This window comes from Merops nubicus, unplaced genomic scaffold (assembly GCF_000691845.1).
Source record: "Merops nubicus isolate BGI_N331 unplaced genomic scaffold, ASM69184v1 scaffold11679, whole genome shotgun sequence".
NCBI classification, from domain to species: Eukaryota; Metazoa; Chordata; class Aves; order Coraciiformes; family Meropidae; genus Merops; species Merops nubicus.
Window position 1 is genome coordinate 71,017 of NW_008630215.1, and position 11,837 is coordinate 82,853.

General features: G+C 38.9%; 1 protein-coding gene across 1 annotated transcript; it reads right to left on the bottom strand.

Annotated features, from left to right (window-relative positions):
- Positions 1-5,144: 5,144 nt before the first annotated feature.
- LOC103779567 (copine-8-like) lies at positions 5,145-11,416 on the bottom strand. Its single transcript, XM_008947200.1, has 2 exons — positions 11,343-11,416; positions 5,145-5,538 (listed from the first exon to the last, which is right to left on the bottom strand). The coding sequence occupies exons 1-2, from the start codon at positions 11,412-11,414 to the stop codon at positions 5,350-5,352; spliced, it is 261 nt and encodes an 86-aa protein (XP_008945448.1). The 5' UTR covers positions 11,415-11,416; the 3' UTR covers positions 5,145-5,349.
- Between the last annotated feature and the right edge of the window lie 421 nt (positions 11,417-11,837).

The following is an 11,837-nucleotide window of genomic DNA, read 5'->3' on the forward strand; positions in this document are numbered from 1 at the left end:
GAACATGGTCAGTCCTTCCTGAAAATATCAGCCTGCTCCACCACGTGCATCCCCATCAGCAGGGCTTGTCCCGACCTCACACAGTGATCCTTGCCGTGGTACTTCACCGTGATCATCAGAAAGAGTTAGAGACAATCTCTGTCAGGGAGGCCAACCCTACAGAAACACTCCCTGATCATTTGTCCAGATGGTTCCAGCAGTCCTCAGTGACCTGTGACTCAGTCTTCTGTGACTTTTCCAGTTGACCCACATGTTATTTGAAGTCTCAAAACTGGACCTGATACACTATAATGCTAAGGCCTTACTATTTTGAGAACAATGAAAGGGTGGGCTCTATTCAAAACTTCTCCTTAGCTGCCTCCCCCTCAGTGTCTATTCTGTGATCCACTATAGCCTCAGACAGTGTTTCGCAGACTTGCTGCACAGCCAGAACCACTGAAATTGTGTAGTAGGTTTTTTTGTTACTTAACTACACTTACCTATTTGCCCTGATCGAATTTGCTCCTATTTCAGGTTTTTTTTTTCCTAATTCATAAAAATAATTTCAAGTTTTAATCCCGTCTTTGGAAGCGACTAAATTATCTGCAGTTGATATAAGATTCTGATTTAATAACTGTCTTTTATATATTTCATCATCAATGGAAATAACTGAATAATACCAAAAGCAAGACAGGTCCCCGTGGAACATCAATTTCTGTATTTTTCCAGCTTGACAATGAAAGACTGATAGCATTTTTCTGAGTAGTCTAACCAGCTTTGTCGTATTTTATAACCTCTCAAATGAGGCCATTATCTCCTGCTTTGCTTTTAAAATGTCATGTTAAAGCAGCTGTTTCTCTCTTTTATCTTGAAGCTCATTATATTGCTGTTCAAGAAAATTGTTTCAAAAGTGTGTATTGTTAACAAATTTTTATTGGCAGATGTAAAACTAGGTTTAGATTTATTTTTAATTGACTGTTTTATTCAATGATTAACCCTCTGCCACATCAAGCATTTCAGTTTTCCCTAGATTTACTATTTGCTCATTTTTCGGTTAAATAATGGTTTCAAATTTCCTTCCCTTTCTGGTGTGGATTTACCAGGCTTTAGCAGCGAAGTCATGCTTTATTTGGTGTTTTTCTGTCCATTTTCACACATTATCTGTTCTACCTTTTACATTTACGCATAGTGACATATTCTGCCTTTCTGTTCTTGTTGATTTTTCTGTTGAAAGAATTTCTGATAAAGTCATAATAGCCTCTTCCTATGCTCCCTGGTTTCCCACTGCATTGGCATAATTCATCCTTTTATTAGTTCTTGAAGATGATACTAATTTATCATTCTGATTCTTTCAGCTATTTTGTAAAGTATTTTGGAGCAAATTTAATCCGTCCCTACCAAGGTGGAGAAATTTCAGTTTTTCAAAATGTGGTTTTTTTTTTTTTTTTTCCAGATAATACCTCAGCTCCTGAGCTCTGTTCCTCTCCTTCAGATACCTCGCTGAGGGACTGCACTTAACAAACCTTTTTGTGTACAGAAGTGAGCTGATTTGAAGTCCACATAAATTCTCTTGTATAGATTGCCATCTGTGTTGGGTTGTTATCTGCTGGGATTTTGGTAGTGAGGGAAGGTACTCTCGTGCCTCCTGTAAGAAGCTTTCAGAAACACCCCCAGCTCCAAGCTTGATCCACCTCTAGCCAGGGCTGAGCCTATCAGTGCCTCTGTAACAAAACATTGAAGAGGGGAAAACCAAGTTGTGTGGGTTCATTTGTCTTGGGATTTCTTCAGTTTGGGAACGAGTGGGACATGACAGAGACAACCGTGCAGGCAGTGAGTCCAGTGAGGAAAGAGCTGGGCGAGGCGTGCTGGAGCAGCCATTCCAGTTCAGCCTGTGGTGAGGTGGCAAGCTGAGCCCTTGCAGCCCTGGGAGATCAATGGTGGGGCAGAATCCCATCTGCAGCCCATGGAGGACCCCAGGCTGGAGCAGGGGACTGGTCCCAAGGAGGCTGTGACAGAGGGAAGCCTACCCTGGAGCAGCCCATCACTGGGAAGACTTGCCCATGGAAGGGACCCGTGCTAGTGGGAAAAGTTCATGGGAGACTGTCTGCCATGGGAGGGACACCACATTGCCATAAGGGAAGACTGTGAGGGGTTTGCCACCTGAGGAGGAAGGCGTAGCAGAAACAACATGGAATAGACAGGGACTGACCACAGCCACATTCCCTGTGCCCCTGGCGGGGAGGAGGTAGCTGAGCCGGGCCAGAGAGGAAAGGAAGGGTGTTCTAAGGGTTTTATTAAGATCCAGTTGTATTTATCACTGTCCTGCTCTGATTCAGTGGGTAAACTGCTGGTGGTTTTGTTGTTTAAATTAAATTGATTTTGTTTCCCCAAGCTGGATCTGTCTTTTGCCTGTGACCACAACTGGTGATTGTGCCCTCCCTGTCCTTTGTCTCGACCCTCGAGCCTTTTGTTTCATTTTCTTCTCCCTATCCCACTGGAGGGGGGTAAGAGCAAGCGAGAAGCTGTGTGGTGATTTCTTGACAGCTGAGTGGGCTTAAACCACGATGCCATCTTTGCCTAAAATCACAACATTCTATTTCATAACTAAGATCAAAAGAGTTTCTTCTTTGAGCTTAGCAAACAATTCCTCACTAGTCCAAATCAAACCTAAATTAGACCCTCTCAAACTGCACCCTCCAGAAGACAGTGCCCTTCCTCATTTGTAGGAACATTTGTGCAGTTTGCACCCTGCCATAGCATTTTCGGCATGTCTTAGAAGAAAAAAAAACAGTCCCCAGATGTATATGAAAGGAAGAGAGCTTCCAGCAAGGCCAACAGTTTCTCTTTCAGGGCAAATCACTTGTCACATAATAGGTCACATTTTACTTTTCTTAAATATAAATACTCTCTGCTGCTCTTCAATCAGAAAATTATCAAGTTTTGGTAGTAGCTAGCACTTCTTGGGAAGGAATACGAGTGTTGTGTTTCATTATTCTGAAGAATAAAGACAGAATTAAAAATGTCTGCATATGATACCTTGGGGAAATTCAAGTTCTCAACATGAACTCTCAACTCTAATACTGGAATGATTGAGGCTACTCCTTGAGTAGTACACACATTGTGTAGTAGTACTACACAACGATTCTTGTACACATTAGACAATGTGTAGCCAATTAGTTGGCAAATATAAAGGGAATGCCTCAAGTCTGGAAAAAGTCTCTTTTTCCCACTAGAATACTTAGTCCATAGGTCACATCTATTTCTTCCATTAAATAAAAAATACTTTTGATTAAGTAATACCTCTCTTTAAAAGTTCCTTCCCTTGTTAAATGAGTTGTTAAATTAGTTTTGAGACTGATCTTTGGATTAATAAAAGGTGCAGGTTAACTGAGAGCTAATAAATTATTCTAAACTGAATAAAAGAAGTTTGTAGTTTTGGCCTTGGAATGAAAACGTGCTAAATACGTGGGCCAGCCACTGGGAACCAACACAAACGTCAGCATAAAGATTTGTCTAACCAAATTAAACAAATATAATAATAATTTGTTTATTTCTAAAGTGCCAACACCGCAAGTATTAAAAAAAAGGAAGACAGAAGATAAAAGAACACCACCACCGAGTAGATTTAAACTTATTCTTTATGATGCGCTTTCATCAAAATTTGTAGTTGCCAGGTATCAAATTTCATTCATGCAACATCAATCCACTAAGAAATACATATTTTGGTGAGAAAATTAAAGCCAATATTTATGTAAAAACTGTTTTGAAATAAAAATAAAACAATATTTATTTTTACAAAAAAACCTTTTTTTTTTTACTAACAGCATAATTATCTGGAAAAAGTAATTTCTCACATGAGATAGTTAAAGGAAGTTAAATACATTTAAAAATGGAAGATTCTGCATTTACATAGTTATATGCCATTAACATTGAAGATATGCTTTCTGGCAAAAAACTTCTCATGCTTAAAAAATGCACCGTAATTTTATACTGTACATTACAACATACAGTAGTAAGAAACAGAAGTAGTAAACAGGTTTTTTGCAAAGAAAAAAAGTTACATTACAAGACAGTTACAACTGTGACACAAAAAATTTAAAATATTCAATTTTAACAGTATTTGAAGGCAATTCACAATCATTTCAGGAGTTTTGTGAAATTTAAGGCCATTAGTTCTAAATAAAATGTATCTGACACAAATGCACAAAACCGTGTATCCTGTAAAAACTGTACATGCAAAAACCATCTTATAATTATATATGAACAGGCATATAATAAAATTTTTGGGTTGTTCTGTACACAAAACTGTGCACAAAGCAACATGGTTGTGCAATTTTAAAACCAGTTAATTAACATTATCATTCATGCACCCTGGATGGAAACGTGATTAAATGACAATATTAAACCCAAATATTAAGAGCCAGCATCCCTTTGAATGGGCAATCTAGACAAAAAGTTAAATTTTTACATTAAGTTTAAAATGGTCCATTATAAAACATCTGCTGTAATCACTCCGAAAGACTTTTCTGATGCAACATTTCCAATGCTTTAAGGAGTGCGTGATAAGATTTAATGAGCTCAGTGAGTCAACTATAATAGTCTGATAGTTCTGATTTGAGGTAATTTTCTTTAATTACTTAGAGCAAGTAACTCTTCTAATTTGCAGTAACTAGTTTTAAAAATTGTAAACTTAGATAAACCTGGAAATTGGAGAGTCTCTGAAAAAATACGCAGTCCTCCCCCTCAAAGTTTGGAGTCAGTCATAAGTCATAGGCAATTATGTTATTCACATTTTAGGAGTTTGTTCTCAAGATATGAGATGAACGGATTACTGAGCACTGATTGAAGCAATTAAGGTACTGGAAAATACATATAAATTTATCCTTTTCTTAGCCTTCATTTCTATTTGTCTGGACAAACATTCAAAGAGATATTGCTACTCTTGTTATCTTGTGACAAACTATTGCAAGCTAGAAGACATGTGAGTCAATATTCCAAACTTTTATTCTTAAGAATATAGTTATAAAAGTACTGAAATTTAAAAATAGTAACATGTAAACATTGATACAGAGTAATAGCATTCCTATACATTTATATACACACAGTATTCAGAAAGGACAATATCTTCTGAGTTGAAATCCTGACTTGTGCTTTCCCCTCCAATAAATACATCAAAAAATTAGTGTTTTCTGTCAAAAAAAAAAGAGAAAACATCAACATTTTGCTCTTAGCATTTAAAAGCTTTCCAGTTGCTCATGCAACCAATTTTGGTATGTGAAGAGAATGTTTCTAGCTCCAAAACGTTATCAGAAGCTACTGCTGCATCCAGAGACTCTTGACTTGTGATAAATGCTGAGCACTTTGGAACAGTCATATCTGAGTCTGCAACACATGAACCGGGGGCGTATAGGGTGGCGGTGCAGGTGATGGCTTTATTCCTCTGACTCTCATGTAGGAGAGGAACTGCTCTGGGATCTCAGCTAAAACATCTTTAGCAAGTCTTGCCATGCTTAACACGTGGTTTCCACTTCTGTCAATGTAGTCTCGGAATGGCACAAACTGCAAAACAGAAGAAACGTTCACACAAGTCGTTATGCAGACAAAGAATACATCTTACAACATAAAATAAGAAAGTTTTGCCCAGGGAGATAGAGTACACAATTACATTATCTTCCATATTTTATATATGCATATACACATTTTGTATTTTATAGTATATATTTTATGTATACACGTTGTATGTCAACTTTTAAAATCTGTCTTCTAATACAGTATCATGCTTGCAGTTGGGTGAAGTTCTTTGCAGAAGTCATGGCTAGCTCAGACTGCTAATGACCTGTTTCACTGATATATTTGGTTCATCTCTTTCATCTCTCAATCCTTCTCATACAAGAAGGTAATTCTGTCTCAGAATTTCCTGCTCATGGGGTTCTCCGACCAGACTGTCTCTGCCCTGGCAAGTTCATGAGTAGAATTTTTGCTATCCAAAGTCAATGAAACAGAAAGGATAACTTTGTATTCTTGGTCATTTTGCATTATACCTGGTACAACTATGAACCGCCTGAACACTTGCTATATTATACTAACAAATGAATAAAAAATCTAAGCAAAAAGGATTGGATTCAAAAAGGAATTTGTTATGTGATACTAAGATCTTCAACACCTGGAACGTCAGCTACCCAGCTCTGGCTTGGATTTCCTAATTAATGAGATGCTTGTGCTACTGGTATGGAAAAAAGCATCTCTCGGCTCCTTGGTTTTCACCCCCAGCGGCGCCCCGGCGGAGCGGCAGGGGGCTAAGCTGGCCACCCGCTTCTGCCAAAGGGAGGCCTGATCTGAAATTCTACTGCTTGCTCAGATTTTGGAGCCTATCTAAAGGCAACAGCTGGCTGACTTTTCAAAGCTGAGATTCAATGCCCCAGACTACTTCTGGTACTGATACTCTAGGCTATGCTATGTTGGAATTGAAAGCCTAAGGATACCTCCCACCCCCCCCCAAAAAAAAACCCAAACCAAAAACAAACCAAAAAAACCAGGGGAGATTTAACTGTTACCTGTTCTAACTCCAAGATAAAACTAGATCTGATTGAGAACCCACAGAGATCTCATCTCCTGGCTGAACTCTAACATCTGAAGACTCTTTTGCCTATTACATCAACCAGACAAATTTTGTTTACTTGGCTGCACAGCAACTCAGGCTATAGATTAAATTCCATTTTTATAAAAGGCATTGACGTTTTCAAGATTCAGGGGAACACTGAATTACAGTGAGAATTTAGCCTATGCTGTATTTGTAAGGTCCTGAGAGTCTTCCAGAAAAGACAGAAATAAAAAAAAAAAAAAGAAATATACTAAATACTTCAAAACAATAAAAGAACTCTCAGGAAAACAAAAGCAACAAGCCAACCAAAATCAAAGCCATTTCAGTAATGACAAACGTGAGTTTAATTAAATAATTTTTACAACAACTTTGGAAAGCTCTTCTCACTCTGGACTTACAAAACCTATCTAGGCATCAGTCTCCTTCTAAAAGGTGTTTAGAATCCAAGTAAGACATGACTCTTTGCATAACTCTTTTCAAGAGGATCCTAAATTGCCAGAAAAAAATGCTTCAAGCCTATGTATTTGAACTATGTTGAATTAAACTGAAACCTGTCACCAAATTAAGCATAAACAGCTACTGATTGGGGCAATTCCCCAGGAAGCTGTACACCTGAAGTATCTTAGAAGATGATGACTTAGTCACAGAACTGTTGAAGCTAGAAGTGACCTGTACAGATCCTCTAGCCCAACCTTACTGCCCAAGCAGAGCCAGCCAGCACAGGCTGACGTAGTCAACCAGACTACAAGAGTAGACAGCAAGACTGTTCAAGGAGAGTAGCCTTGATTCCAGGTAGAGGCATCCTTTACCTCCTCATTGTGTATGTCCAAGAAGGTATCAGGCACAAGGGCACGAGAACCACAGGCAAAAGGAACCTGATTTTAGGATATTAAGCCAGGAAGCAAGGTATCTGCAGTTCCATAATTAGCTGTCTGTAACTTTTCCATACAAAAGGCAAGCACATACTGTGCTGACATTTACTAGTACTGGCTCCTGCATTTCATAAAAAAATCTCTAGCAGTTTTCAGAAGTCAGCCCAGAACTGCCCTGTTTCAAGTGGTTGTTCCTTCTTAAAATCCATCAACTTTTCCTGACTGTCCCCAGGAGCACAAAGCTGGAAGAATAACAAAACAAAACAAGCATCTCTGTAGCCTGCTGGTTTACACATTTAGCTGGGAAGGGATGAGCTTGGTTTTCATTTCCTAATGCAATGTCAGCCTTATGTGAAAAGCACATACAGTCTGAGTTAAGGAACATGATGTGTCCCATCCCAAGATATCTCCTTACCCATGAAAACTCAGGACCACTGTTCTGCAGCAAAAGGAGGCTATTTCAACGGTGTAATTGTTGAAATGCAATTATGCAATATAGATAGCCTGAATTAAGTCTCCCTCCCCTCTCCTTATGGTATATATAGATGTCTGAGGAGCTGGAGAAACTATGGACAGATAAGCAGACATACAGATATACAAGGACAGCTGGCAAAGTGAGCCTAGAGCTAAGATACAGAAGTAGCACAAGTGGCAGAGGAACAGAATGAAAGATGTTAAGAGAAACCAAAGGGAAACTGATGGAATGTAAGGCACCTTTTCTATTTAATTTAAAAGGCTAATATAGAATATTTTCAAGAGAAACAAGGGGTACATTACTACAAGCATTTTCCTACAACTCCTGAAGTAGAAAAAGGATAAAAAGGAGCAGAAATTAAATAAACTGTAGAAGAATTGGTATGTATGCAATACGGAGTCCCCACAATCCATATGTATGCCAGCAAGGAGGGAATCATGAAGGTCATGTCTTTACATGAACTGCAGGCAGTAGAAAATGTAATAGATACAGTGACTCACTGTTAGCAGCCAAATTTTTCCTTTACTAATTTAATTAAAGTATTTCACAATACTGACTGCTAAAATTAACAGTTAATTTCACTAAGTAATTTTAACTAAGACACTAAAAAGATAAAACTTTTTATGTTTGAGTAGTGAGTAGTTAATTGTATAAAAGCAAATTAGTTTTATCCTGCCAGACGTAAAATAAAGGTCATACCAAACCTAAAGGGTTTGACATTATCCCTTTTTATTTATGTAGCTAGTCTGCTATGTATTTGTTTGTATTTATATAGAAAAAAAAGCATAAAATAATACTGCCTTCAGGTAATTCAGTATGGCTTGGGGCAAAGCTCTGATTGAAATACATTAATAGTAAATAAATGTTTTATTACATTTCTGACATGCAACGAATTCTAAAGAAATACAAAAGGGTGTTCATTGCATATAATTTTTTATTTCTTAGCAAACATTAGAATAGTTCTGATGCAAAGCACTTTCACAGATTTTGTTTATAACATTTAAGAAGAATATCCATTTATGCTCTTTGAATGTGAAAACAGCAACTTCTGGAGCTGCTCTTGCTTGGAGAAATTACGTATAATATATTGTGCTTATTTAAATGCATTTAGACCAAAGTGCAATGCATGCCAGAGATACCTGAATTCACTTTAAAGAAACGTGAGGTGGCACAGGGCTCTGCAGAAATACTCCTCTGGGGTCCAGAAACACCTGCAGCTCTGGAGGCAGAACTCCACACACTGCTGTGCTCAACAGCACTGACACACACAGCATAGCAGGTTACAGACAGCCCCCCTCCAGCCCAGCATGGGCTACCAAGGAACATCAGAAAGGCTTTGACAAAATGAGAAACATTATTCCCTGCCTCCTGTTCAGCTGTCCAGCTTCTCCTCATCCCCACTTTTATAATCACCTTCTTGACAACACTGACTAAAGCAGGCAGCTTGTCTTACTCTTCTAATGGTTTTTATATGTCACTCTCCCATGAGCTGTTTTCTCTGTGTGTTGCAGAAATGAAAAAAGTCTCTTTTTCAACTACTTGAATAACTAATTCAAGAGTCTATGACTTTCTTTAATGTATATCCATACAGATGATGAGGGTAATTTAATTGCTGTCATCTTATTCTCATTTCTGGTTCCCATTTAGGAAAAAAATAGAGAGGGAATTTTAATGTAACATTTATAGAATCATTCAGAAAAGACCTCAAAGATCAAGTCCAACATTAATCAGCACTGCCAAGTCCACCACTAAACCATGTCCCCCAGTGCCACATCTACATAACTCTTACATTCCTCCAGGGATGGTGACTCCAGCACATGCCTGGGGAGACTGCTCCAGTGCTTGATAACTCTTGCAGTGAAGACACTTTTCCTCGTGTCCAATCTAAAGCTTCCCTGGTGCCACTTGAGGCTGTTTCCTCTTGTCCTATGTCTTGCTACTTGGGAGAACAGAGCAACACCCACCTCGCTACAACTTCTTTTCAGGTAGTTGTAAAAAGTGATAAGGTCTTCCCTGAGCTTCCTTTTTTTCCAGGCTAAATAACCTTGGTTCCCTCAGCCACTCCTCATAAGACTTGTGCTCTAGACGTTTCACCGCCTTTGTTGCCCTTCTTTGGACATGCTCCAGGACCTCAATGTCCTTCTTGAAGTGAAGGGTCCAAAACTGAACACAGTATTCAAGATGCAGCCTCAACAGTGCTGTGTATAGGGGCACAATCACCTCCCTAGTCCTGCTTGTCACAGTTTCTGATGCCAGTCAGAATGCTGTTGGCCTTCTTGGCCACCTGGGCACACTGCTGGCTCATATTCAGCTGGATATCAAACAACATCCCCAGGTTCTTTTCTTCCAGGCAGCTTTCCAGCCACTCTTCCCCAGCCCTGGAGCACTGGGTGGTGTTATTTATTGCACTGACAAGCTTTAAAAGAAGATCTGATAATTTTAATTTCCATATAATTATGTAGATTTGTTTATTTTGTATTCTAAAGAAAAAAATTGGATTAAGAACCTTAAACATAGATACCAAAGTTTGCATCATCAAACATGTTGAAGTTTCAGCTCATGCAGACATAAAACAAATATATACATTGCAATGTTCAACAGTTGATTGAGGAGGCCAAAGTTTGCCCTGTGGAAGTCCAGGGTTCTGGTCCTGCTGAGTACTCTGTTCCTTCCACACAGGATCCTGAACTCCACCATCTCGTGATCACTGCAGCCAAGGCTCCCATTGACCACCACTGCTTCAACAAGGCCCCTCTTGTTAGTGAGCACAAGATCTAGCAGTGCTCCTCTTCTAGTTGGCTTGTCCACCATTTGCATTAAGAAGTTGTCCTCAATGCACTGGAGGAACCTCCTAGACTGTGAAAGCCTGTCCAACCTGACCTTGAATGTTTCCAGGGATGGGGCACCAACCACCCCTCTGGGCAAACTGTGCCAGCTATCACCTGAGGTTTCTTAAACCACGGGACATGTGCATGGTCGCATGTGGCAGACACAACAAAGGAACTGACAGACACTTACTTATGGTCTTCTGGACTGGCAGGAAAAGCTATCTCAAATGCACTTCTTCGAAGTCTGTGTGTGGCCCACTTCCACAAAAGTTGCAGTTTTTCTTCATGGAATCATAGCAAGGTTGCAGTACAGAGGGAACTAACTCTTATCCCATGGCTGTGTAACGCATAGAACTTCCCTATCAGTGTACTACTACCAGTTAGGGATAATTTCCTAATGAATGCAGCTCCAATACTATGTTATATAAAGGCCTACAGGTGTCACGGACAGTTTCTGAGCGCATTATCAACATCCCAAAATAAAGTATGTCAGCTCTAAGATAAAACGAAAGGCAAGACTATTGCTAGAAACAAGAATTCACACCAAACAGAATCAGTAAAACCTAATTATTAATTTTCTCTCCCACCTGCACAATGTCTCTTTCTGCAAACTTTCCTCTTGAAGAAATCCTCACCACATCACCATCCAGTTCTTCCATAGCTTAAACACAAACACACACACAAAAGAAACGAAATTAATTCTTCTATGAGTTCAGTTACATAACAAAAACAATCTTACTGAGAAAAACTACTCAAATTACACTTGAGGGCAATAAAACCAACAACTGTTATAAGATCATTTATGCCACAAAATACATCATGCTTTGTAGTTATTTTGCACTTTTTCATGCTGACAATACATACTTTTTGCCTTTACTGTCATCTTCAGAAGAAACCAGACCATGATAAGGTCCTTATCCTTCCAGCTCTCAAATCAGCAAGCAGATCTGTTTTGGAAAGGCTACATTTACACTTTCATAGGTGGATAAGAATTCATCTTCAGCAATTATTCTTACAGAAGTTATTATGGGATACAGCACAAAGAGGTAATAACTCACACCAATACCAGAAAAATAATGACT